Source organism: Callospermophilus lateralis, chromosome 3 (genome assembly GCF_048772815.1).
Source record: "Callospermophilus lateralis isolate mCalLat2 chromosome 3, mCalLat2.hap1, whole genome shotgun sequence".
Lineage (NCBI taxonomy): Eukaryota > Metazoa > Chordata > Mammalia > Rodentia > Sciuridae > Callospermophilus > Callospermophilus lateralis.
This window is the reverse complement of record NC_135307.1, coordinates 148,715,152-148,742,990: the sequence shown is the minus strand read 5'-3', so window position 1 is coordinate 148,742,990 and position 27,839 is coordinate 148,715,152. Positions and strand designations below refer to the sequence as shown.

Genomic DNA, 27,839 nt, shown 5'->3' with positions numbered 1-27,839 from the left:
GGAGTACTGCCTGCATAGGTGGGCGAATGATCCTTACCAGGGCCCGTCAGAACACAGACACCACCTGCTGGTCCTCCCAGAAGGCTAGACACCCTCATCAGCTTCCTTTTCTTCTCCCTGCAGGTGAGTAGCCTGGAGGCAGTCTCTCTCTCATCTCCAGAGGTTGAGGCCTGGGATGGTACATGGCCTGGGACAGTGCACAGGCAGGTGCAATAGGCTCTTTGGGAGACTGAATCCATCCTACATGTCTCTGCTCCAACAGCCTCCAGCCTTGCCACCACAGGTCTTGTCACTGCTTCTTCCAGGATGGCGTCAAGCAGATGCCTAAGTGGCAAATCCTGTGCAGACGTGCAGGACAGTCCCCACCCCGGCCCAGGGGCTGGTCACAACCAATGGCTCAGAGCTGAAGAGGGAAGAGGCCCACTCAAGATCACACAGACAGGGCACAGATACGGCACATGAACCTCAGTGTGTCCTCTGCTGTCTCTGCAAAGAGGCCTGGCCAACAGGGAAAGACAAGGAAACCTCAGCCCCAGAAAGAACCCCCTACCACCACCCAGCAAGTGGGCTCTGTGGGATGGCACATTTACAGGTATCCTCTAGAACAAACATGCAGGGAGAGAGCAAGGAAGCCATGCTCTTACTTACAGTCATTCAAAATATTCACCTCAGACCACACAGGAAGCATTTTGTTGCCAAATGCTTTCATATGAAGATGATAAGAAAGCAAGAAAGGGGTAAGAAACTTGTTCACAGCTGAAAGTCAGCCTCAAGAATGCTTCCTTGCTTCACTGTAGGAAACAATTCTCATATTTACAAACACAGAGTTGCTATCCCCAAAAAGAGAAAAGGAAAAAAAAAAAAAATCCACAGATGGCCCAAAGCTCACAAAAGCAATCACTTCTGTAAACAAGAAGTAGAATGCCTGCTGAAACCAGAGAAGCCCTGGCAAGACATAAAAACAGTGAAAGTAGGTCCTAGTGGGATTCCCTAGGCTGCACATGTAAGATACTCTGAGAGCAGAAGTGAGTGAGCTCTACTCCCAGGGCTCCTCTAGAGTGGTCACATGATGCAATTCTTTCTGCAAACAGGCCTTCTGTTGAAGGAGGGCCATAAGTACAAAACCTGTCATAGTGCCTATGTCTCAAGAGGAGAGGCAGGCGCTAGTCTCCGTTGCCTAAGACTACTCAGAGCATACTGGGACTCAAAAAGTCCTTCTGCTTGGGTGGGACTTGCACTAGCAGGACTAGCACAGATACCTGTCACTGAAACTGCCCAGACTACTGATGGAGGGGACTTATCCTGTCAGTACTTTGGCTTGACCAGAACTGCTCTAGTGACCAAGGACCAAATCTTTCCCTTGAGGTTTTATTTCAGCTGCTTCTGCTAATTTGAGTCCAGACAGGTACAAAACAGATACTAGGAGGGCTTGGTTACCTGGTAACAAAGGAGGCTCATCTGATAAAGGGCCACTACTCCCTAATCTGAGCATAGATCAACACCCAGCAACAATGGGATGATCATGAAACCTTGCAGTCTGTACCATTTTTCTATAACTGGGTCCTGGTTCATTTCCTAGCATCCTTGAGATGGGTACCTTACTGATACAGAAGCTGAGGCTGTGCACCTAAGACCACCCCATGCTCCATGCCACAGAACAGCTGTGGGTGGGCAGGTTCCGGGGAGGCAGTAAGGATCCTTAGGCACCACCCAGAACCTACTTCATAAAAATAGTTCTGAATCATGTCTCTTTTCAAAAGGACAAGCAGCAAAACTGTTCATCCAGGTACCTGTGAATAATACTGTAGGACATGAAATTCTGCTCTTGCAGATTAAACACACAATCACAGCCTTGCCACAAACCCCATGCTCCTGGATGTCTTGTCTATGTTCTCATGTGTTCCTCAAAGGTCAGCATGACCAGACAAACCCACTTTACTAATGAAAACCTGGTGCTGGGCTCTGCCTGTTCCAACTCCAAAGCCAAGCATTCTCATCAATATGTCATAATTTCTCTTTTTAAAAAACAAGGCATAAGCAGACAAAAAAAAAAAAAGATCTTTCTCTGATAAAAATAAAACACTAAGAGACTCCTAAAAAAAAGTTTCTAAAACAAAATATCTATGGAGTCAAACTGCCACATGGTTGGCCAGGAGGAGAGATGCAACAATGATGTGGGGCTCAAAGTCCAAAGCACAAACTGTTAGACCTTGCAAACAGCACAGAGGTGCTAGGCACTTGGATATCTCACAAAATTCCCATGTGTAATACTCTTCAATACCAGGTAGATATATTCTTTATATAAAGTTCTTCATGCATCCCTGAAAGGGGTTATGTTAACAGGACTGTTTGTGCCCTATAAAGAAAGAATGATGAGAAGGCTGTTTGGTGTCCAGGTGAGGAAGACTGCTCAGGGGAGGGGGCACTAATTTGGCATTCCACCCAGGTTTTGGGCACCAGGCTGAGGGACAACTGCCCAGGACTCAGTGGGGAAAACTGGAGAGAGGCTGGGAAGCTCAAAGTGCAGAAAAGCACTTTAGAATACATTAGGGATGTATTCTAAAATAAATACAGCAAAATCTAAACATTTCCTTGAGTGCTGGGTTGGTGGGCCTTGACCCCATGGCAACTGGAACAATCCCTGCTGCAGGGAGATGCTTTCCTGCAGATCCATGCCTACAAATTAGTCATGAGAGCTGGGATAAAGGATCCATGAGGCAGCCCAGTCCATTCTGGCATGAATGGGCAGTGTCAAGGGATTCAAAAGGCCCTGTACAACCATCATGAGGACGGGACCCTAAAAAGAGACCCAGAAGTAATAGCTTTGCAGAATAGCTCACAGGACACATTACCCAACTGGATCACTTGGATCAGCTCTAGGGATAAAATGAATGAAAATACTTCTTGTAGACTTTCCTTGGCTCCTTGCTAAGGCAGGTGACTGATTCTATGTGAGGTACTTTGCAGTTAGGCAGAGCAGGAAAGCCCATGCAGACACAAGGTGAAGGTCCAGGTCTATGCAAGAACCTGCTCCTGAGTCCCTGCCATTGCCTAAGGCATTTCCATCAGGGTATCCCACCAAAAGTACAAGCAAGGAGGACATGGGCCCAGATATAGACTACTCAGGCTGCCAGCATGAGCAGTTATAGTTTAACAGCAAACAGAAATGTCACCTGTACCAAGCTGTAAAAAAAGTTCCCATCTTGACCTCCAGAGAGGGCCTGGCACTGGGTGGATAGGGCACTCCTTGGGCTCAGACAGACTTCTTGGTCTGGTCTGATTATTTCTAGAAGCTTCACTTAGGGGCATCTGAACATTCTAAGAGAAAAGAAGCAGCTCCCCAAAATTTTCCATGGAATTAATTGGCCTCAAAGCCAATAAAATTCTGATGTGGCGTTTACGTAAGCGCTCCTAGTCCCTGGACCTTGGCCAGCACTGTCTGGCCTATGGCCCTGCCAGCTGTCGGAGGGGTGCTCTGTGCTGCCCCCACCCTACCTCAACACTGTCCAAAAAAAAAAAAGGTCAATGAAGCACTGAAATGTTCCTCCTATAAAGGGAATATAAATGTTTATTAAGAAATTATAGGAACCAGGTCAGGGATTTTGCTATCTTAGTCATACCAGCTAATTAAAAAAAAAAAAAATCAAAATAGAAACCCATCCTAGAAACTTGAGACAATGAGAACTTCTCTAGCCACAAGCACTTGGAGCCTTGCCTCAGCTCGGTTGTCAAGACAACCCAGTGTTTACCTCCAGTTCTGCTGTGTAGGAGGACCCTGACTACAACCAAGAACAGCCAACCAAGCCACCTCCTCCCAGCATCCCATGGGATCAGTGCTAGGGTGTCCCCATAGGGCGGAAGGAGGAAGCTGCAGCTTCCCCTGCAGGGTCTCCTAGGCAAAGCTGCCTACAGCACCAAGGAGGGGTACCTACATCCTCTCTCCCCCAACCCCTGCAGCCCTTTCCCCACCAGCTTGTCTTTAGGGCTAGAAAGCTCTGAAGGCAGATGAGAAACAGCTCAGATCCCAGGAAGGGCCCAGGCTGAATCCTCAGCTGGGCAGCTAAAGAGCTCAGGTCTCATACATTCTCTGCGTCAGGCCAGGCACCCATACCAGGCCACTGGGCTCCTTGATCTGTGAAGGAGGAACAGAAAAATAGGGAACAATACTGTTGGATTTGGCTCTAGGGTCCTTTTCCACCTTCAAGGCTGGTCCTGCCTGAAGAGCCATGTGGGCTCCCTCCTGCCCTGCTACTGCGGGGTATCCGCCTTTCAGTAATGCAGCTCTACTGAGGTTCATAGTGCTATGAGCAACAATCATTCCTACTGGGCAGCCTGCACACCTGGCCAGATATCTTAGAACTGGCTTTTAGTCAAAAGAACAACTATCCTGAATGTTAGGTTACATGGTTGATCACATGCATACATGCATGCACACATACATATGTGTACATAAACATACATGCATATGCATATACAGGCATAGGCATACACGCACGCATGTACACACACACACACACACACACACACACACACCCCTATCTTCCAAGATCCCTGGCTCATAATTCAGAGCAAGGAGGAAGATCAGGAAAATAAAGATTGATGCTTTTAAAAAGCTAAAGTAAGAGTAAACTTTAAAATGGTACAACTTGTCTGAAGCAAAACACCCAGTTCGTCACTAGGACAGCTTCAAATCAGAACCTGTCAGTAGCCAATGCTGAATATTTCGCAAGACCCTAAGGTCTAACAGTAATTTGGGACAACCAGCTCAGCTTGCAACATAGAAGCATGATGCCCCTAACAGTGAACACTCATAGGGGCCTGCCTCCTTCAGCCAGACCCATCACATAGGGGACACAGCATAAAAAAAAATCAAACCACATTTAAGCCTTGACAAAAGGTGACATCCTGCAAAGCCACTTAGACTCAACCAGAGAATGTCCTGGTGCCTTAGGCCAAGAAGCAGTCATTTTTAGAAAAAAGCAACTGTCATGCATCCAGACAAATAGGTGGACTCTGGAAAAGAAAACCAGAGAACTTGGCCTCACCATGCTGGGCTGTAGGGGGCCAGTGTCCCTTAGGACCTTCAGGTACTGCACTAAGTACCTCCTTCTCTCACCATGCCATTTGCGCTAGGAGACAAACAGAAGCTGATAAACAAGCATGAGGAGAATCCTTCTGAGGTTGGAGACCTAAGCATGGGATGGTGGAACCTGAGGAGACATGATAACCACCAGTGACCAGTAGGCAAACCAGACAAGGCTGTCAGGGTGAAGACAAGAGCAGTACATCAAGAATACCTGATGGGTCAAGTGCACAGACCAAGACAATGGAGAGCCTACCAAAGAACCAGACTGCTGTCACTTTTACACATTTCATATGATTCATATAACTGGCAACTATGTAATTAGCTCATATTTATTATCTCTTGTTTAAAGAATATGTGTAGGGTTTGTGGTTGGAAAGATGCCCAGGCATACCCCTGGTGCCTAGCCCCAGCTCTCAGACCCTCAACAGAATCCAGACAGAACTGAACAGTTCACCTAGCTAAGGGTCCAGGGGAACCCTCCTGGTACCTTCAGGCCAATGCCTGCTGGTCTGAGCCATCTGGCCTCTCATCCTGGAGGACCAAGGAGCCAGCCTGAGACTCACACAGCTCTTTTCTGTTTCCACTTTCTCAATACTTCCTTGCAGAGCCCCTGTTTGTGCTCTGCCATTAACTTTTAACTTCTACCTCTAGTCCTAAATCAAGTTCCCTTTATTCTGTTTCTTTTTAGTGAGCATTTACACATAGAAGAGAGTTAAGAACAACGAAAAGGCTCAGAGAAGGAATTCATGGGAGGAGGGCATTCCTGGTTATGTCCTAGATCCTGCAAATACTCAGGTGTGGCCTGAGGAAAATGATTCTTATATCTCCTTAAGCCACCTCTCCAGAGAGGACATGCTACCAAATCCATAGATTGAACCCATCCCCAGCAAGGATTCTGGACCCTAAGAAGAGCAGACAACCTGCCCTGACATCTCAGAAGTGAGATGGAAAGTCCTACATATGAAACTGCAAGTCCTCCAAAGTCCCAAAGGGTGATAAACCTTAGGGACACCACTGTGTTCATGGGCTCTCCTTACTATGGGAGGAATTCTGGACTATGGAGGAGCTCGTATTCACAAGGAATAACAACTATGGGTCCTCCAAAAAGGATTGAGGTCAAATCAATCCTGACCACTTGTTAGACTTGCTCAAGTCATCATCTCACTGATCCCTCCCATGTCTGTGCAGTAGACCTGAGTAGAAGGCAGCATGGACCTATCTCACCCTCTTGCCATTGCCAGGCTTCCTTCCAACTTGCCCTTGTTCACAGGAGATGGACATGCAACAGATCTCTCCCTTCAGAAGTCCCCCTGAGACAGGAGTCCAGGGCAGGAAGCTCTTCGGCAAGTGACTCTTTTTTTTTGGGGGGGGGATGGGGGGGTGGGTTGTAATGCTAATGTTGGAACCTAGGAACTTGGTGCATGTTATGCAAGCACTCTATCACTCAGTAACACCCCCAACTCTGGTGAATGACTTTTAATTTCAGGCCCCTATGTCTTGCAAAGCTCTTCCACAATGCATCCTGGGATACTGTTCCAAGGAGATAAGCCTGTGCCCAGTGCCCAGGAACCTAGGGTCACCCACTCATGTAAAGCAGGCCATGCCCCTATGGCAGCAGCATAGGGACATTTAGTCTGAGGCATCAAGCCTCAGCTCTTTTCCAAACAGGTCACCTTGGGACAGACTGGCTGATGGCCACAGACTGTGGCCAAGTTCCTGGTTAGCAAGTGTTTTTGTGTGATGAACTTCAAAAAAGGAGAACAATAAACAGACCCCCACACACAAAAAAATAAATAAATAAATAAATAAATAACTTGGGGATGTGTGCCCTTGGTTTCATTTGTCCAGAACAATATTGCTAAGAACCAGAGTGCCATGTTGTGCCCACCTATCCACCACACACACATAATGCTCAATGGCAAGTAGTGTTGAGGGTACAGGGCTGATCAGGAGGGAAACTGGTCAGGGTGGGAGACAGAACAAGAGCCAAGTAACAAAAAACAGTATGGGAATTAGGGGCCAGGAGTTGGGGTGGAGAAGATGAACAGCCTCTACCAAGGTCCTAGTTTCAACTGAGGAAACTCTGTGCCTCTGACAAACACCCTAACTCATTAATAGCTGTCAAAAGTCTCTGAGGTTTCAGGTGGACTCTAGAACCTAAACTGGACTAGAAATCAGAAGATCCACAATGTCACCATGTTCTGGGTCTGGATGCATGGTTCAGACACAACAATGAACAGGGCACCACATTTACATATACATGTATATGTACACATGTGTGCACATATACATGTCATACATGGAGATGGATGTGTATACACATGTATAAACATATACGCGTGTGCATATATGTGTGGACAAAGTCACAGCAGTAGGCTTGGTTAAGGATTTCTTGTGTCTTTTTTTCCTAAATAAATTTATTTCTTAGTTGTGGTTGGACACAATACTTTTATTTTATTTATTTATTTTTATGTGATGCTGAGGATCAAAAGCAGGACTCTGCACACGCTAGGTGAGTGCTCTACCGCTGAGCCACAACCCCAGCCCTCTTATGTCTTCTAACAAGTGCCTATTGTTTTATCCCTGCCAAAAAAGCTAAAATGTTTAAGTCTCCACTATATATACCCAGAACAGTGACCACAGCTTTCCAAACTCTGTGCGTCCTGCCCTGGAGACTGTATCAGCAGCTTTCTATACCACCCCAACCCTAGTCACACAGCACAGCATTTATTTGGAGCCACCAAGCTAGAGAGAAGTCTATTCTCACTTTAAGAGGGAGCTGATTTCTCAAGAAAATAACCCCATTTGTAATTGCAAAATTAAGAAAAACAGGCTGAGGTGTGTGAACTCAGATCTATACTTGTTTTTTCTTGAAAGCATGTAAAGACTCACCAGGACTTAAGGGTGTTAGTGACAGCAAGAACTGCACAAGCCCTGGAAATAGGATGAGTCAAGGCACAGTGGGCTGACCAAGAACACAATGCCAACCACCTTTAGAACAGGCTATCAATACCACCTGGAAACACTTTTAAAAATAAATTAAGGTGTCTTGTTTGAGGAAGGGAATGCCAAAGCCTCTACCACATTGTCCTTAGACTTTAAAAAAGAATTCCAAAGCAGAACTCCAAAATCTCAACACCTGTACAGTCAAGAAGTTGGAAAACAATGCAGAGACCAACCAGGTACATGGAAGAGTGTGACTAAAGATCAACAAGTACACACCTGCCCCTCCAAAAAGCTGTAATACAATTACCAAGAGGAAAATGTCCCTGCGAGGACCTGGTGAACACCACCTTAACCATGTGATCCAGCTGGCTCCTACCCCAGCTACATTGCAGTGGAAATGCCCAACATTATCTGTATCCTATTGGTGGCCCAAAATTATTTAAGCAGCACCTAAACATGAGGAAAACAATCACATCTAACCAGATTGTGGAATGTTCTACAGGTCAACTGGCTTCTATCCTTAAAATGTCAATGCAATAACCAACCAAAAGATGTACTATTCTAGATTCAAGGAAACTAAAGAGATAGGATGACCACACACAATGTGGATTCTGGATCCCCTATGGGACATTTGGGAGACTCATTTGGGAAACTGAATACAGTCTATACATCAAATAATACGTTAGAGAAAAAAGAGAAAGTTCTAGGAGACACATAGCTTCTAATACTAGGGAAGGGAACTTGCTTACCCGCATCACCAGGAATGCAGGTCCAGAGACAGTGGCAAAGGGTATGGTAGGCACACTGAAACTTAGGCACACAGCTGTTCAGATGCAAACCCTAATTCCACCCTCACTTGCTGTGTGACTTTGGGAATGTTTCTTAACCCATCTGAGCCTTATTTTCCTTATTTGAAAATTAGTAACAATAACAGTGTCTACCTCCTAGGGCCCTTTTGAAGATTAAGTAACTTCATGAACTAATGAAGTCAGAACAATATCTGCCACTACCAAGCAGTCTGGAAGTCTTAGATATGATTGTGAATGCTGAGTGGACCACTCTAGAAGTTTTTTTTTTTTTTTTTTTTTTAAGAACAATTTTAAACTGCCTTCTTAAAGCACAAACCACACACTCTTTACAGAGTGCTGGTATCTCAAAATCGCTGTTAGAAAAGTCACTTATTACAGGGTCGCTAAGGCAGGCTTCAGGGATTACTGAAAGAAGGAACAACATATTTGACAGGGCTCCACATTTGTCCTGAAATTATGTTTGGTGGGGTTTCTTCAGTTATACAGTTAAATGCACACACATATGAGCACACATAACTTAGTAACTTACTGGGTTTGTTTCCTCCCTTACCTTGGGTGGCTATCAATATATTTCACCCTTTTCCTTTTGACTTGCTACATCTAAGATCCAAGTCATCAACAGGATGAAAGCTAACCTGCGGTAGAGTGTTTCCGGCAGACTATTTTCTAGTGTTTAAACATCTGTGTGGATACACATGTGTAAATCTATTAAGATCTGAAAGGGGCTGCACCAGCATAGGGTAGAGGTGGTTAGTGGGGGAAGGAGCAGGCTCAAACATTCCGTCCACAGCTCCTGCACTATTTGAGGAGTTTCACTAAGGAGGCCTGATTGAAGCCTGGGGCAGTGGAGGTGCCAGAGGTAGGAGCCACTGGCCTGGGCACGTCCCTGGACAAAGCAGTAGCCATTAATAAGCCTGGTTTTGCCTGGGTAAAGGAGATCCCACACAGTCTCCCTTTACTCTGACAGGCTGTACCAGACACTTGTATCAGGGAGCACCTGTGAGAAACACAGCCACCAGTGTGTTTGGAAACAGACTCCAAGGCCAAAGTGCACTTGGAGAAGAGGCCAAAAAACCCTGCCCCAAGAATCTCACTCAGGATCCAATCCCTGCTCCAGTGAGTAAGGATAAATTTTAAACTGAAGATCATTGGAAATGCTGAAAGAATACAATCTTACTCTATGGGAATCCCAATCCCAAACAAGGGCAGTGACCATAAGCATCACTCAAGGTCTGCAGGTGAACAGCTGGGCCCACATACCCACTTTTCTCATGGAGCCCTAGAGCTCCTGAATGGCCCAGTTTGGGCAGAATGCAAGGAGATATTTTGGCTCCCAGTGCTTGGGGAGAAAACAGGGCACAGAGTCCCTTGGAAAACAACTCTTTATGGGAACAAATAGGTAGGAATGTATTTAGAGTGCTGCCAAGAAAGCCTGAGTGGCCATTCTACTAGCGGCCCACTGGGCCCCACCTGAAGATAAGCTGAAATCTCCAGATGCAGGACACAGCTGGTTCAGAGAAGGACTATTTGCTCTCAAGAGGGCCCAGCCTGCCCTGATCTTCTGGAAGTCCTCTTTTCCACACCAAAACCCTTCAGTCTCCAGAAAATCTGCACCTCATCTTGCTACTCCCCAAAGTTAGATTTAGTAAATTTCCCAAATCTGGATTGAGAAGTTCCAATTATATAAACAAGTGGCTTGAGATACAAAGAGGTTTGTTTTACTATGCATTTGCTTTAACATCAGCAATTACCTAAATGTGACAGAGGGTTAATAGTCCACAGGATGACTATCAGGGAAGTGGCAAAGGGAGAGAACACTCCCACACAGCTAACTAAGAAGGGCAATCTTTGCAAGCAGCTCTTCAGGGGTCAGGATGGGAGGGCAGAGTAGAGCAAAGCCCTGGCATAAGGATGGCAGGTCCCCCCACCACCACCACCACAAATAAAGGCTGACCCTTGCAATTCCCAAAGGGTTTTCTCACACACACACACACACACACACACACACAGACACCACCTTATTTCTCCAAGGACTTTCCAAGTGATAAGCATAGATCTCACCAAGCCACAAGGTCTAGAAACCCCTCCTGGTCAAAGAGCTGCTGCCTACTTCCTTAGCTAAGGTGGTTTTAATATTCAACCTTGCCATGTAATCACTATGGGTCCTGGGAGGAAGGATCCTAAGGAAGTAGAAAATGCAGCAAGACATGATCCACTGCCTGCAGAGACTCCCCAGAATACTTCTGATGGCCCACAAACAAAACCACAACCACCTCTGAGTCAGGGTCTATCTGGAAACCTGGCAACTCAGTCACCCCCTGGGGCCAGCCTTGCTGACTTCTCCCTTATGTGTCCTACACCAGTCTCCTTCCACCAGCAAGCTCCCCTTCTATGCCTATGAAAGCCAGTTACTGCATGCTCTGTACTCCCACCCAAGCAGGGGCTGTTAATGGGTTTCCCAGAGATGCCCTGCATCACAGGCAGGTGCTTAGGATGTGCAACTCTCATAATCACATTCACCTGGGGTACTAAATAAATGCAGTTCCCAGCTATGGCGTACTAAGTAGTTCAGCTTCTGCGGCTTAGAATCTGTGCTATTTCAAACTCCCGCCCTCATGAGGGGTCCAGGCGCCTGCATTCACCTATAGGTGGAGCCTCACTCTGATCTCAGCACACATGAAGTACAGAGAGGGTTCCCCCCTTTTAAGAATAGACTTTGTTGCAAGCACTCAAAGAGGGTTGCTTCTGCCAATCTTGCGTTTCCAGAAACTATAGGAAACAGCCCTCATCCCACTGCGGGAGACGCAAGTCCCCAGCACTCCGGGCTCCACACCTCTTTCTAGCCTAGACGTCTGCTCACCCGAAGAGGGGGCGACCCTATCACGAAAACATCCCGGGGCTGAAGCCCTTACCGCCCCGCCCACCCCTCCCTCACCCTGGGCTAGTCAAAAAGCCAGCTACCTGGTGCTGCCGGGTTCTAGGCCGCGGATAAAAGAGGCTGCAGAAGGATTTCCAGGATTTCCCAATCATTAAGTTCCCCGCCCAGCACTGGCCTCATACCCCACCCCTCGGGTAGACCTTAACCACCGCCACGCCCCAAGTGTTGCTCCCATCCCTCTCTCTAGAGTCCCCTGCTTTCAGAACCTAGTTTGGCCCCACCCCCACGGCCACACCCACGTTCCCAAGCTGAACTGAGAGCCCCGCCCCACCCCACCCCGGACCCATACACAATAATTCTGACCCGGAATGCCTAGAAAAGGCTCCATGTTCACCCTACACCGCAGAATCAACCACGTGGTTCGGGGAAGGCTGCAGCAAGGGGCTAGGACCCGGAGCGCAGTCTCCGAGGGGAAGTCGTTAAGAGATACACCAACCCCTACACCTGCAGATCTCTGGCCGCTCAATTCCCAAAATACCAAGAGAAAAGGGCCTCCAGCTCTAGGGTCTTGAAGGCCACAGGGTTTTTGTTTGCTTTACTGTTTAATCAGCATGTGAACTACTTAACAAAGTGCACAACCCTTGGTAACAAGGTAACGGTATTAAGTATTCAAGCTGTGAACCTGCCTCAAAAATGGAAAAGTGCCAGAGGAATTCACGTGAGTTCAGGGAAACAATCTTTAAAACAAACCGGGGGAAGGGAGTTGCTATCCATTAAATGGTTGTCTTTGTGTTACAAAGAAACGAAAAGGGGTTTAAACAAACAACAAACTTTCACAGAGGAATCTACTACAAAGTATCAGGCCCGAGCGATGGGAAATACTCCCCTGGGGTAGGTGGCGGCGAGAGGCCGTTCGCGGACCCCCCCTGCTGCGGGCTCTGGCCTCCAGTCCTCCGGCAGGTGCCGCGTGCCTGCCGCATCCGGCCACCAGCAGGTGAGAACTGAGCTGGGTACAGGCGGCGCAGACCGAAGGACCGTGGGCAGGGCGCTCCTTTCCAGAGAAAGCTTCGCGGGGCCGAGTAACCCCCCTCCGGCCCAGCGCGCCCCCGCTAGCCGGATGGGCGGGTGCTCCCACAAAGAGCCGCGGGCGGGGAACAGCTAACCCGGACCGCCCCCCGCGTCGGCCAGTGCAGCCGCGGGCTCTGGTTACGACAAATTAAACCTTAGAACGCTGGAAAAATTACAGGAAGAGGAGAGCGAAGAATGTGCCGAGTGGCTGAAGGGAACCCTGTCCCCGCGTGAACTTCGCCCAACGCGCGCCTGGGCTGGTCCCCCTTCCCCTCCCCAGCGCGTGCCCGGTGGGCGGGGGAGGGGAGTACGAAGACCAGTAAAATACCACCCTCCCTCAGCTCCCAGGCGCCCCGGCTGCCCACCCACCAGAGCGACGCCTATAGCCCCCACCCAATCCGTGCGCACCTGCCCGCGTCGCCCCCAGGCCTGGGCGGGGTCGCCGCCCCCGGCCCAGATGACGACATCCACCCCCGTGGCCCCGCCCGAGTGCGCCCGGGAGGGGGCGTGCCCGGCGGGGGCGCGGTCCCCGGGCGGGCGCCGGCTCCTAGAACCCGGACCGCCTCACGCGGCGCGCGAAGCCGGCCGCAGGACTGAGAGGCGAAGGAAGGGGCGAGGCCCCGATCGTCCTCCGCCCGACCGTTCCCCGCGCCCAGCCCTCCCCTCGCGCCCCGCAGGCAGCTCCGGGGGCGTGGCTGGACCGCCCGCGCCGTCCCCTGTCCGCGCGCTCTGGGCGCCCGGCCGCCCCACTGACCTGTGTGAGTTCTCAGGTGCGCCTTGAGGTGCGAAGATTTCCCATAAACTTTCTCACAGCCCGCGTAGTGGCACTTGTGCTTTCTCTGCGGGGACTCGAGGTCGGCGCGACTTCGGCCCCGCCGGCCCCTTTGTCTGAGGCCGGACTCGCCGCTCCCGGCGGGTCCTGGCTCCCGCTCGGGATCTAGTCCCGCCTCGGGCTCGCTCCAAGCGGGGCTGGGGGGCGCGGCTGCCGCACCTCCTCCGCCGGGGGAGACGGGTTCGGAAGCAGGCGGCGGCGCGGGTGGCGCGGGCGGTAGTCGGCAGGGGGTCCTCGCCTTCCGGGCAGCAGCGCCCTCTCTGCGCTCCGCTGGGGCAGGCGCTGGCGCTTGTTGGTTGAGGTCCGCTAGGATCCGCGCCACCACGAAGAGCGAGGCGCTGTCCTTGCCGTCGCGGCGCTCCTCAACGCGGGGCAGTGCGGGGGTGGCGGCGGCGGCCGCGCCCTCGGGCCGGGACTCCGGCCCCTCCCGCGGTCCGTGCACGACTGCGCGGCTGGACATGGACACGAGGCACTCGGCGGCGAAGTGGTCCACATAGGCGGCGGCTGCCATGCTGCGGGCTCCGGCCGGCGGGCGGGCGGCAGTGCTAGTCTCTACGAGTCGTCAGCAGCGCATCCGCACCCACGGCCTCCGGAGAGCAGGCGGGGGGCGGGGGCGCGGCGCGCCCTCTCCTCCGGCTGGGCTGGGCTGGGCTAGGCTGGGCGCGCAGCCGCCTCTGCCGTCACCCGCGCGGCTCCGCGTCCGCCCGACCCGGCACCGGGGAGTGAGCGCATGGGGGGGCGTGGGCGAGTAGGGTCCCAGCGCGGCGTCAGGGGCGGCCTGTCCTAAGGATGTCGAGTGGCGACGTTAGGGACGACCGCGTCAAGTCGCGGGCACAGCTTCGCCGCGCATTGTGGCAGGCGGGACAGCCGCCGTGCGCGCCGCAGCTCGGTGTGGGCGGCCCGGCCTCGGGGGTGGGCGGGGCTGGGGCCACATCTGGACCCGACGTCAGCCCCCAGCCACATCCTGGCGGCGCAGGTTACAGGCGGCAGCGGCCGCAGGGAGCTGCGCGCGCGGAGGGGGCGGGGAGCCTGGGGCGCGCACCGGCGGGGCCGAGCGGTCGCGCGCTCGCGTCTAGGGAGGGGGCGTGGCCTAAGGCAGGGCTGAACGCCATTGGCTGAAGAATACCGGGTCAGGCCAATCCGGGCTTCTAGAGGGGCTTACTCGGCAGCAGGCCCTGCGCGCGCCAATGCGCGTGCCTCCTTGGCCGGCGGGAGGAGGGGCGGAAATTAGAGCCGGGTGAGGGGCACGCTGACGCACGACGTTCGAGGATGGCGGGTCTGGGTGTAACCGCGCGGGGCCGCTGTCTGTACCCGCCTCAGCGGGGAACCCGGCCGGCTTTTCCCTGCCAGAGCTTTTGTGCGATGACAACCTTAAGCCCCGCGGTAGAGGGGAGCGCTCTGGAGCACACCCCTTTGTCCTCCAGTCCTTCCCGTGAGGGGCGCTGGCAAGGAGGCGTGTCCGTTGAGGCCGGGCGCTGAGCTGCCGCCCTCGCCTAGGGGCGGAACTCCGTCGCGCTGCACCCCACTGCTGCTGGTTGCCCAGGTAGCCGCGCCTAGAACTTCAGGCCGCTGGCCACCTCCTCGCTCTTTCTCTGTTGCACTTCAGCGCCGCACTGGCCAGAGCAAGGACACGAATAGAACTGGACTTTTCACACGGGAGGGCCAGGCGTTCCTCCGACTCATTCCGGGAGCCAGGGACACAGGGTGCCGCCCTGCTGCCTTTCAGCCCGGCTCAGCTGGCTCAGGACTGGCTCTGGTCTGGTGATTAATCTGGCCGCCAAGTGATGTGCCCACCGTGGCCTGTGCTTATAGGAGTGAACTACGTGCCCGGGCAGCGGGTGCTGCTGTACAGGGAACGTGGGGCCCCTTCCTCCCCCTTCCGTCCCAGGCCCGCTGCCAGCTTCTCTAGGCTACCCCTCTCCCACCGCGGTCGGGAAGGCTTCAAAAGCCACCAGCTGCGAGGACCCCGCCCACCCCGCCCCACCCTTCCACTGGGCCGCCTGAAGGAAATGCTGGGCTTCGCCCCTCTGGCGGCGTCCCTGCGGGGTCTGGACCAACTTGCCCTTGACTTCCATCGCAGGCGCTCCCCACCCCCAAACTCCAAGTCTTGGGCCATCAGCGCTGGTGCATAACTTCCTGCCTTGGGAACGACTTTAATACACCCCTCACAGCTTCGCCCTCACCAGACTCTCCGCTGCAGCTCCTGGCCCCTAACCTGGGAGCATTGAACTCAAAAAAGTCTGCAACCACTCGTTTGTTGGGCTAAATGGCCTTGGAACAAGTCAGACACCCGAGCTAAATTTCAACAGAAGTCGGGAAAGTGAGGACCACTCAGGCATTTGACCCCAGTGGACCAGAGTAGAGAGGCTGGGAATTAAGGGCGATGGCAAGGTTCGTTTTCCCAGAGTTAATTTGGAGCATATGTAGGAAAGACCTCAATTTCCAGGTAGCCAAGGGGGAAACTAAGCCATTCTGGTTTACATGTTGTGGTGAACTGTAAATTTGTGTCAACATTTGAGTATTTGGGTATCTGTGGAAAAAAAAGAAAAAAAAAAAACCTGAAATTCCCTCTCACTGACTTGAGTTCTGCCCTCTGGGGAGACTACAAAGCTTGTTAAGCTGGCTCAAGTCCCTGGAGGAGGGTCTCTGTTTGGCAGAAAGTAGTCATCTTCCTACCAGGCAGATTGTGTTGATGACATTTAAGAGATTTGTTTCCTGACCAAGTAATGATTCAGAATGTTCCTCTATTTTCACCACATGTCTCAGTCACTTCTTCATTAGGAAGGAGCCTAATGAAGCCACACTTCCCTTCCCTGTCCCTCTCCAGTCAGTGGAATTTTGCCCAGTCTTTCAAGTGCTATCTACAGGGATACAGAAGAATTTGTAGTTGTTGGGCTATTATACTCTAGGCTACTATTGCCTTAAATGAAGGGAGAGGGTCATGGCCTGAGTTAAAGGATCTCTGTTATGACTGCCCCCAACCAAGGGTTTTCCATAGGTGTGTCTACCCAGAGAGTCTCAGCTGTGCCTGGTGTCATTCTAGATATAAATCTCAGTCCCTTGCTTTCTCAGTCCAATCAATCATCAAACATTTGGTGATTGTTGGAGCCTCAGGCCTGGTCTCCTTTGTCCTAAACCCATGTGGAACTGTCTTCAAGATGGGCCCAGTTATGTTCCCTGGAGAACAACTCACTATAGCAATGGGTTCATAGTTTCCTTTCTAGGTAGGATTTTGACAGAAACAGCAGAAACGGAGCAGCCAAGATAAGTAGATCAAGATGTGTTTGAACAGTGAAGAATCTTAAGACTGTCAGAACCAAATAAGACCAAGGAGAAACACCTAAATGTTCTGATATCTGCAGTTGCCAAAGTAAACAGCTTGCTCTCTCTATAGGGATGGCCACAGTAAATGGTGCTGCTCTTGTGCATAAAACATCTAATCAGTCTCAGGCCTTCCCAGGCAAATCTGAGCAGGAAGGCAGAGCTGACCTGGTATCTCAGGAAAGCCTGTGTCATGAAATACAAAGCCACAATAGATTTTTTAAAAGCAAGTTGGAAAAAACCAATCATGCAGAGAAAGTATACATTCATGAAACTATCAATAATGTCACTTAGGAAAATTCAAAAGATATTACAACACATTAAGGGAGAACAAATGAAGAAAGAAAAAAGAGTCCCTGGAAATTTAAAAGTTTTCAATATAAGGATTAGAAGGGAAAGTTGAAGAAAACTCCATGACCAAAACGAAAAGAAGCAACACACACACACACACACAAAAAAAAAAAAAAAAAAGGAAAACCAAGAAAAATTTTAAAAAATTAGCCAACCAGAAAGTTTATTGATTAAATAACAGGGCCCCAACAGAATGATCAGAGAAAGTCATCAATGAATTAATCCTAGAAAAGTTTTTATGACCAAAGAACATGTGTTGAAAGGGCCCACAGAAGGTCCAGCACCAGGGCTGGGGGTATAGTTCAGTTGGTAGAGTGCTTGCCTTGCAAATACAAGGTCCTGGGTTCAATCCCCAGCACCACAAAGGAAAAAAAAAAAAGAGGTCCAGCACCATATCACTATTTCAGAATACAGGGTATAAAAATGTCTTCACATTACCAGCAGGTTACATACAAACAAGGATCAGAATCCTGCTGTAGGCTTGTGAACAACAAGTAGAAGTTAGAAATCAAGGAAATAAATCCTTGAGAAATGGAAAATTATTTTCCAACCATCACTCATCCAAACTACAAACTAAGTACAGTGATGAGTCATTAACAAGGGCATACTCTGAGAAAAGCATCATTAGGCAGTTTCATCTTTGTGTGATCACAAAGTGAACTAAACAAACCTGGTTGGTTTAGGTCAATCACTCCCTGTGGCCCATTGATGCATTGAAGAAACATGGTCAACATATCAATGAGTTTGCTGCCAGTGTAGCTCTGGCATTTGCAATGCTTTTGATAAGTTTGGTCCCCAATCCATGGTGATACTGGGAAGTGGTGGACTCTTAAAGAGGTAGAGACTGATAGGAGGTCTTAGGTGATTTGAGATGTGCCCTTAAAGGGGATATGGGACTCTCACCCTTTCTCTTCCTCTTACTTTGCTTCCCTCCTCTACTTCATGCTCCCACCATGATGTATGGTGCCACTGACCCAAAACAACAGCACCAATTAGTCTTGAACTGAAACCTCCAAAACTGTAAGTCAAAATAAATCTTTCCTCCTTTTAAATTGATTTTCTTGGGTATTTTTTAATAGTAACGAAGCTGACTTAACACATTATTTTTACCATAAACTTTTTGTAACTAAGAGAATATTCTAAAATAATGATCAAAATATATAGTAGAATGCCTAAACCAGTAACATAATCACTTATTAAAACTACTATATATGGGGCTGGGGATAAAGCTCAATTGGTGGGGTGCTTGCCTTGCATGCACAAGGCCCTGGGTTCAATCCCCAACACCACCCCCCCACCACCACACACACACACACACAAAAAAAAAAACTATTGTGTGTGAAATTTTATGTTCTATGCTTTTATATGAATGGCAGTATGCTACCATCATCACATATACACAGCTTACACTACCATCATCACATATACACAGCTAATGCATTTATATTATGATGTTATAATAGCTACCATGTCATAGGTGATAGGAATTTGTTTGCTCCTTTGTAACCATATGGGATCACCATCGTATATGTAGTCTGTCATTGACCTGAAACAACATTATGCAGTGTGACTGCATTTTTAGATACATGAGATCTCAAAAAATTTCCCTCCCATGAATTGTTTCTCTTGGTAGGAAGCTATCAGAGATTATGGTTCACCAAAATGAAGTAAAACAAGAGAGATGGGGAGTGGGGGACATGTAATTGAGAAAGCAGTACATTCAACACAGGGCTAAGGGCAGAGGAAGTCCTTGTAAGAGCTGCCTTTGCAGGTGCAGAGCATCAGCAACCCAGGCTAGGGCAGTTCAGCTTTTGAGAAGCTTCTGCAAGAGGTGATAGAGGCCATATAAAAGCTGGCCCAATCAGTGAATTTCAAAAGGCTTAATTCTGGCCATGTGACATGCTCATAGTGAGATACTTGGGAATACCAGGTAGATACAGCAGTCTGTCTAGAATGGGCCAGCTACCATGGCAGAGGGAGAGGGAAAGTATCCACCCAGAGGTGTTACTCATACCATCTTTCCCCCATATACAACATATTCTCTTCTTCCTAGGTGGGCCTGATTCAATATCATATACCTTTTTAATCTGGATCTGGAGGCCAGAGACAGGATAATGAGGATTCAAGACAAGGGTCATCAGTGTCCAGCTCAAAGTACAGACCTGTGTGGAAGGCTTATTAGTTTCTTTAGGTGGTTTCTTTTGTCTAGAGATATATGACATAGAGATAATTTTTGCCCCCTCCCCCATCACTATGAATTAGATGTGGTTTTTCCACAAAAGTTTATATGCTGGAGATTTGGTCAACAATGTGATGGTTTTAAGAGGTAGTGGAACCTTTAAGAGGTGGGGCATAGTGGAAAGTGGTTAGGTCACTGGGGTACCAACTTCAGAAGGGATTAATGCTGGTCTCTCACAGTAAGTTAATTCCCAGGTTAATGGGTTGTTATAAAAAGGAAATCTTACCCTTGGATGGTTCTCCTATCTCACCATGTGCTCTCTTATGTACACACTTCTACCATGATCTTATCTGCTATACTGTGATGGGGTCACCTGATCTTGGACTTTAAAACTGTGGATGAAATAAACCTCTTTTCTTCATGAAGTACCCAACATCAGCTATTTTGTTATAACAATAAAAAATGAACAAATACACTTTCCCCATACACATACCCAATGCACAGTGGGGCAAAGAGATACAATCACAAAAAAATAAAAATTAAAAAAATTTTTAAAAAAACAGTCCAATTCAGAAAATGGAGGAAAGGGAGACATGCAGCAGACAGTATCCACAACAATCTTGAAATCTTGCCGTATAGATATTGCCTCCTACCCTGAAACAAGAATGTTCCTAGAATAGTGTCAATCCTACTTTGGGGAAGCACAGCCAGTCCATTGTTCTTAGGCCCCTCACTCCATCCTCAGAAGGTTCTTCCTTTGCCGGTATCCTTAACTGCACATTGGGGAATATGCCCCTTTGGGAGCTGAGCAGTTCTCTCAGCCCACTTTTGGAATGTATTAGGTTAGAGACTAGGGTTGATTTAATTGTTAGCCACAGACTGTATTAATCTTGGTTCCTGATTTTTTGGCACAACTATAGTTTCTCAAAATTCTAGTTAATCCCTTACCTGGTCTGTTTAATTTCTCTTAGCCGTATTGTTAATAGCTACTCTCAGTACTTTTCAAGACATGGTTCCTTCTCAACTTAATTGCAGGTATTCCGAGTTTCTCAGTCTTTGATGATAGAATAACACCTTTAGTGTCTTTTCTCTGAAATTTTCCAGCTATCCAAGATAGCAATTTATCAAATATTACACCATTCAATAAGAGGGTGACCATGCATCCAAAAATCTGTTTTTTCACTGATCAGCATTCAAGCCAGTGCCACTTATGTAGCACCACTCCATTCTTGGTTGCCATTCTTTGTATCAGTCAGGATTAGCTATGTTATGCAACAGTTACAAATAGTTCCAGAAGTTGTGATATTGCTTATCATATCAAAATTTAATTTTTAGTCTATTAAGGATGCTTAGGACTCTGCTCTGTGTCATTTCCCTCACCCTAGTACCCAGATTAACAAAGCACTATTCTCAGGAAAACTGACAATATGGCAGAAGAGAAAAGGACTTTCTAGATGGTCTTGTGTTGGCCAGTAAATGCTTGGCCTAGAAATGACACACATCTCTTTTGCTCATAACTGGTCATGTGGACTATCTGCTATAGACAATGTTTGTGTTCCCCAAAGTTCGTATGTTGAAATCCTAATGCCCAAATGTTGTGATATTTGTAGGTGGACTCTTTGGAAGGGTAATTAGATCATGAAAGTGGAGCCTTCTTGAATGAAATTAGTGTACTTCAAAAGAGACTTCAGAGACCTCCTTTGCCCCTTCCATCATATGAAGTTATAGTAAGAATACAGCCATCTATGAACCATGATGCCTAGGTTTGATCATGTACCTACCAGCCTGAGGAACTGAGAAGCAAATTGTTAATACCACCCAGTCTATGGTATTTGTAATACCAACCCCAAACAGACTAAGACACCTTCCCACTCATAGGAAGCCAGCAGGCTGTCTCTGGAAGACCAGGAGCTAAGCTATTGAGGGAAGCATCAACCTGATCTGAATTGAGAAAACTGGCAGAGTTTGGGATTCAAATAATAAGTAGGTAAAAAACTAAATTAACAGAAAAGCGAGAGCTTCAAAGAAACAAAAGGAATGTCCACTATAGTTGCCTGCTTGGCTCAGTTGCAGATAATGTTTTCATAGTGGTAATGATCAACACTGAACCCTGAGCAAATCAACTTTTTCACATCATTCTCATGGAGGAATGGGACACTCTGGGTGGGCACAAGGGAGGGAGTGGGAGGAAAAGAAGTCCACATTTGTATAATGAGATGTCAGTAGACAGCCCCCCAAATTGGAAAAATTGGAAGTAGTGATGCTATGGTGAGCAGAATTCTAAGATTCCCCAACATTCTGCCCCTAGTCTATACATATCCACTCCCAGTTAGTCAACTAATACCCTAGGTGTTTTTGTAAGGGATTTTGTGATGTGATTATGCTCTCTAATCAGCTGACATTAAGATAGGGTGATCATCTCAGTGCATCTGAGCTGATCACATTATTCCTTTCAGTTTGAGTCCAGAGAGACAAGGAGGTTAGAGAAATTGGAAGTATGACAGATATTTGAACTGAGAAAGATGCTCCACTGCTGACTTTGATAAAAAGAATGTCCACTATAGTGGACATTGGAGGGGGTGACATGGCAATGGAGGGGGTGACATGGCAAGGAATGCAGGCAGGAAATAAGAGTAGTCCCTGATTGACAACCAACTAGAAATGGGGACCTCAGCCTACAACCACAAAAAATAGACTGTTACCATAGCTGAATGAGTTTGGAAAAGGACCCCAAGCTCCAGATGGGAACCACAGCCCAGGCAACTTGATTTTAGTCTCATGGGGTCCTGAACAGAAAAGAACAGTACCATGCCCAGACTTTTAACTTACACACCATAAAATAATAAAGATTATTATCTTAAGCCCCTAAGCTTGTGGTCATTTGTTATCCAACAATGGAAAAATAATACACATACTGTATGAGTCCCAGAAACAGTCTGGTAAAAGAGACAATGCCATTTGTATATACTGTTGGCCCTCAGTATCCATTCATTCCACAACCAAATATTCAGTCCACCCATAGATCAAAACTATTTGAACAAAAATTACATTTGTATTGAACATATAGACTTCTTAAGCATTATTCTCTAAACAATACAGTATACCAACTATTTATGTGGCATTTATATTACATTAGGTATTATAAATAATCTAAAGATGATTTCAAGTATCTAGGATGTGCATAGATTATAGCAAATACTACTCCATCTTATGTAAGGGACTTGAGGATCCTTGGACTTTGGATCCATCCACTGGGGGTTCTGGAACCAATCCCCTATGGGAATGACTGTATAACTTTGATGTAAGGAAAAACTGAGATCAAAATTATCAGAGATTATTAGTTGCCCATTGAGATCCATCTCCTCTGTCAACAGCAGTAACTGACAAGACTTCCCAGGAACATTTGCAATTAGGTGTGACCCAGCGACCAACTTCTAAACATTTGCAAATGATCAGAGGGGCGTCCAAATACCTCTGCATTAGGATTTTGAAGAGGTTGAACCTTTGTATTATCAGCTTATCATTACTATGTCAGATACTTGAAATAATCAACTTATAAAAATAAAAGACATTTTGCACACAGTTTTGGGGGTCCCAGTGACACCATTCCTTTGAATCTGTGGCAAGGTAGTACATCATGGCAGAAGCACAGAGGAAAACCATTTATCTCTTGGCAAGGAAGCAAAAGAGAGGAGAGGGCTGGGTTCCACAACCCTTCACCCATGACCTCCCACTAGGTTTCATCTCTTAAAGTTCCTATCCCCTCTCAATACCGCCACCCTGGGGATTTTAGGGGATATTCAAGATCCAAACTATTAGCAGTCCCTATATTTCATCTTCTTCTCTGTTAGCTGGAAGTTTATGACCACATAGCTTTGGAGGATGTTGGAGCCACCAAATAGACCCAGGACTAGACATAAGGATTAAATCTGGCCAAGAACACTCTTCTGGACTCTGCATTTGGGCCATAGTATGGACCCAGAAATCTGGCCAAGAACACTCTTCTGAACTCTGCGTTTGAGCCATAATATGGGGTTACTGGACATTAGATTACCTTAACTAATATGAAGGTGGAAGATGGTGCAGGGAAGGTAAACAAGAACAACTGGAAGTATATGGAGTGAGCACATTGTGCCAGGTGCGATAAGAGTTGCATTTTGTTCTGTAGTCTTACTCTGTGGGACTGGCTTCCTGGTGGCAGCCAGGCTGAGAGATGCTACTCTTAGCACTGTCCTCCCTTCTTCTCAGGGCACACACTGACTGTAGTTTTGCAACTGCGCATAACACACAGCCTGGAGTGGAAGATGGATGGGTTTTTCCAGGACATCTCCTAATGTCAGTACTCAGCACTCTTCAGCAGTGACCTCCTCACCCGGTAGCCCAGGGCTTGCTCCTAAGGTCTTGAATCTCCCGTATACTCTCCTACCTCCTCTACCTGTCTCCTGAGTTACTCATAATGTCACTAAAGGATTATTCAATTCAAAGAAGACTTTGATCCCAGACATTTTACTGCCCTGAAATATGACCATACCAGAATTAGATTATTGGTTGAGAAACTTCTAGTTGAAGCCTGCATCTCAGTCGCCAATAGTTTGACATGTAACAAGGAGAACAAGCCATGCTCTGTTATAAAAATTACATGAGGGTGAGTTAGAAAATTGTTTTCATGTCCCATCTCCCATTGTTCCAGAGGGCAAAATAATTCATCAAGTTCTAAATGATGAAAGCTAACTTCACATCTGGTGCACGTTTACACAGGGAAAGATTAAAACCAGAAATGCTTCTGAAACCAAGCCATCTAAAGACTGGAGAGGTATTTAGAATGTCTGCAACTAATGTGTGAAGGGAGCTTGTTACAATGTTGGATAGTCCCATCCAGGTTAGCCAGAGCAGATGGCTTTCACTTCAAAACATGACAACTGACATGGGTTACCATCCTCCTTCATAATGGTCTAGGAGGGCATCTGCTCTCAATGACAATTATTAGTCCTTGTGTGTCTCTCTCCTCCCTCACTCCATGGTCATCTGCCATTTGTAACAGGTATTCTTCCCTTGCACCACCCCCTAAATTCCCACCCACTTCTGCAGGTGCTCAGGGTCAAATACTACATTTTATCCTTTCAACTCAGATCCTTGCTAAGCCTGAGGTTAACAGCAAGAAGTCCCAACACATCAGTGCTCACTTGACTCACTAACACACATAGAAACTCCACATGGAAGGTGCTGTGTCTTTCCATTTTACAGATCAGAAAATTGAGCCTTTATCAGCCTGAAAGACTTTCCCAAAGCCACCAATAACAAGATGCAGAGCCCAGACTCTCAGCCTAGTGTCCTCTCACTTCACAATAGAGCCCCTACTCACTAGCTAATTAATGTAGGGATTTAACAAGTCAATTAAATAAGAGCAGGGTTGGTCCACTCTAGGCTCTCAAGGGAATCCTGTTTAATGAGTATTCCCATTAATGGGATTGAGAGGATTTTCCATGAACAATGTCGACTACGACTCCCTTTAATTTTTAGCTATCTGCATCCAGGACTGTGCATCTGAGACTGAAAGCTGGCTGGCATTAGTGGGCAGATACAAATGAAGCAGTATTCTTTTTTTGTTAGAGCTGAAGTGAGTGAGTTATTTAAGTATCATAAAAATCTCAGAAAGTGCCTCTGGAAATGAACTGCCAGGGTCCTTGTGGTCAGGTCGAACTCTTCAGCCTGGGCACACATGGTCTGTTTGTTAACTTGGAGCTAGAGAATAAATCCTCAATCCTTCAAATTCTCTGTATGTTCACTGGTTTTGTGGGCTTTGGGCTTCTTAGGTAGGATGGTACGAGTCAGTATCTATTAGACACAATTCTAAAGTTAAACAAGTTGATTTAAAATATTTTCAAAATGTAATGTGAGTTTTCTTTCTATTTGAGTCTCTCTGTTCTGGAACTTTCCATTTGCTCTGAGGTATGAAACCTCTTTCATCTGTAAAGAAGAGAACTGTACAATCAGTTCTATTGATATTGGGGGGGTGGGGACATTTGGAAATGTTTTCCCCCAAGGAAAGGGAAAGGAGAAGTTGAAAATGAATCAGATTTAATCACACTTCAGGTAACTCGAGAACAGCCAAGAGGTTGCCATCTCTTACCTGAAGTCATTTCCTGAAAGTCCAAAAATAATTCCCTCTGGAAACCATGTATTGAGGTCCTTTGAATGTTCTGCATTGGGTCTCTGGTGAACGACAGGAAGTGGGCCTTCTAACTGTTCCTCTCCAATGGGATAAGATTGCCCTTAGCTGTTTGAGTTGCCCAGTCTTCTTGAACTCCCAGCCAAGATCCTGAACCCAGGTGGAACAGAAACAAACCATCCCAGTTGGACCCCCTTTCAAACTTCTGATTCAAAGAAACATTGGTTGACATTTTAGACCATTGTGTTTGGGGCTGTTTGTTACACTGTTCTATGTTATGAATGTGAACTCAAATTTCATGTGTGGGGAAGGAAGCTTGGCCTCGAATTCAGCAGCGTTGCAAGGTGAGACCTTTAGGAGGTCATTAAGCAGAGTCTAATGAATGGATTAATTCATTAATAGATTAATGAATGTATTATTGTCTTTGTTATAAAAGCAAGCTCTCTCTGACTAGTTTGCTCTATCTTACCATGTGATGCTCTCAGCCATGTTAATGATGAGGCAAGAAGGGCCGCACCAGATTTCACCAGATTCTGGCATCAATGTATTAGATTCCCCAGCCTCCAGAACTGTAAGCTATTTAATTTTCATAAATTATCTGGTCCATCGTATTTAGTTACAGCAACAGAAAACAGATTAATACACTCAACAATAGTACCTAGAGTAAATATGGTCCCTATAAAATAAGAAACTACTGGCCTAATGTTTAATCAAAGGAAAATGACCCCTGGGAGATGCAAACAAAGGATGGCCATGGGTCTGAGGTCTGTACTCTATGGATGAGCCAAGACAGCTTCAAGACAATTTGATCAATCCTGTGTTTGACTTAAGGACTGACTTAAGATTTCCTGGTGCTCATGCTGCTGGGTGAAACACCAAATGATGAACTTTGCCTCCTCACAGCCACCTCTGATACAAGGAGGGATGCCCATTTCCACACACCCTCCCATATTGCCAATGTCCATTTGGAGTCCTTGCAATATAACCTTCTCCTACTCAGGGAGAGGATAAAGGGTATGACTATCTCAGACCTGTTCCCTCTGATACTTTCCTCATGTTTCAACAGCTTTCTTGTTGTATCATTGTATCTTTTCTGCAATCTTATAGGCCAATTTTCTTCTTTTATGCATTATGACAACCCTTGCTAATTGTTTACTGAATAACAAAATAACCCAAAAGTTAGAGGCTTAAAATAGCAGTAAACATTTACTGCCACACTCACAGATTCTATGGATTTGAGAGTGGCTAACCTGGGAGATTCTAGCTTGGGGTCCATGCTGTGAGATAGTAGTTATGACATTTGCCGGGGCTACAGTCACTTAAAGTCCTGACTTGAGCTGGAGAATGCCTCTTGCAATGGTTGACCCACGTGGCTAGCAAGTTGATCATGGTTGCTGGTGGAAAAACTTCAATCCTGCCCACGTGTGTCTTTCCATGAGGTTGCTTGAGTGCCCTTACAGTATGACAGTTACTTTCCTGACCTAGAGCTAGTGATAAACAGGAAGAGCCAAGAGGTGGATATTTTGGGGGTTTATGGCCTAGCTTCAGATGTCATTTGGCATCACTTCTTCCATATTATTTTAGTTGGGTCTTCTGAGTTACCAGGTCTGGCCCAGATTTGAAGGAAGGGGAATTAGACTCTACTTTTTGAAGGAAAAAAAATGTCCCAAAACTGGGGGTATGTTTAAAAATGACCATATCTACCAAGAATTATTATTTCCTACTTCCTGTGATTTTATTCTAAACAGCAAGATGCCTGGCTAAAATATTACATTTCTCAGGCTCTCTTGATGGAATCACAGATTAGTAAGGTATAAACAGAAGTTATTGGGTAAGATCAAATTTTATTTTGTTTATTTATTTAGTAATTTATTGCACTATTGGGGATTGAACCCAGGGTACTCTATCACTGTGATAGATCCCCATCACCTTTTATTTTTTATTTTGAGACTGGGTCTTACTAAGTTGCCTAGACTGTCCTTTAACTTGCAAGCCTCCTGCCTCAGCCTCCCAGGTAGCTGGGATTATAGGTGTACACCACCATGTTGACTATATTATGCAATAAAATATCATTGAAGTCTTCCTGGAATGCAGGACCAAGTGAGTCAAGGAGGGGCTGTAATCCAGTGTGTCATATGGGAGCTAAATGAAAGAGGCTCTTAGCTGAGTATGTCATTTTTTTGAGGATCCAGGCTAGCCT

The 27,839-nt window shown here is 47.0% G+C and overlaps 1 protein-coding gene across 2 annotated transcripts in view; it reads right to left on the bottom strand.

Annotated features, from left to right (window-relative positions):
- The window catches only part of Klf13 (KLF transcription factor 13), a 97,422-nt gene extending 82,806 nt beyond the window's left edge, over positions 1-14,616 (bottom strand). Inside the window, exons 1-3 of one of the 2 annotated variants that reach the window (XM_076851437.2) lie at positions 13,542-14,616; positions 10,924-10,954; positions 9,218-9,224 (exon numbers count right to left, since the gene is read on the bottom strand). In XM_076851437.2, coding sequence (XP_076707552.1) covers positions 9,218-9,224; positions 10,924-10,954; positions 13,542-14,130 — 627 coding nt within the window. In that variant the 5' untranslated portion in view covers positions 14,131-14,616. The remainder of the gene's footprint in view (positions 1-9,217; positions 9,225-10,923; positions 10,955-13,541) is intronic. The other variant, XM_076851436.2, reaches the window with a different exon arrangement.
- Between the last annotated feature and the right edge of the window lie 13,223 nt (positions 14,617-27,839).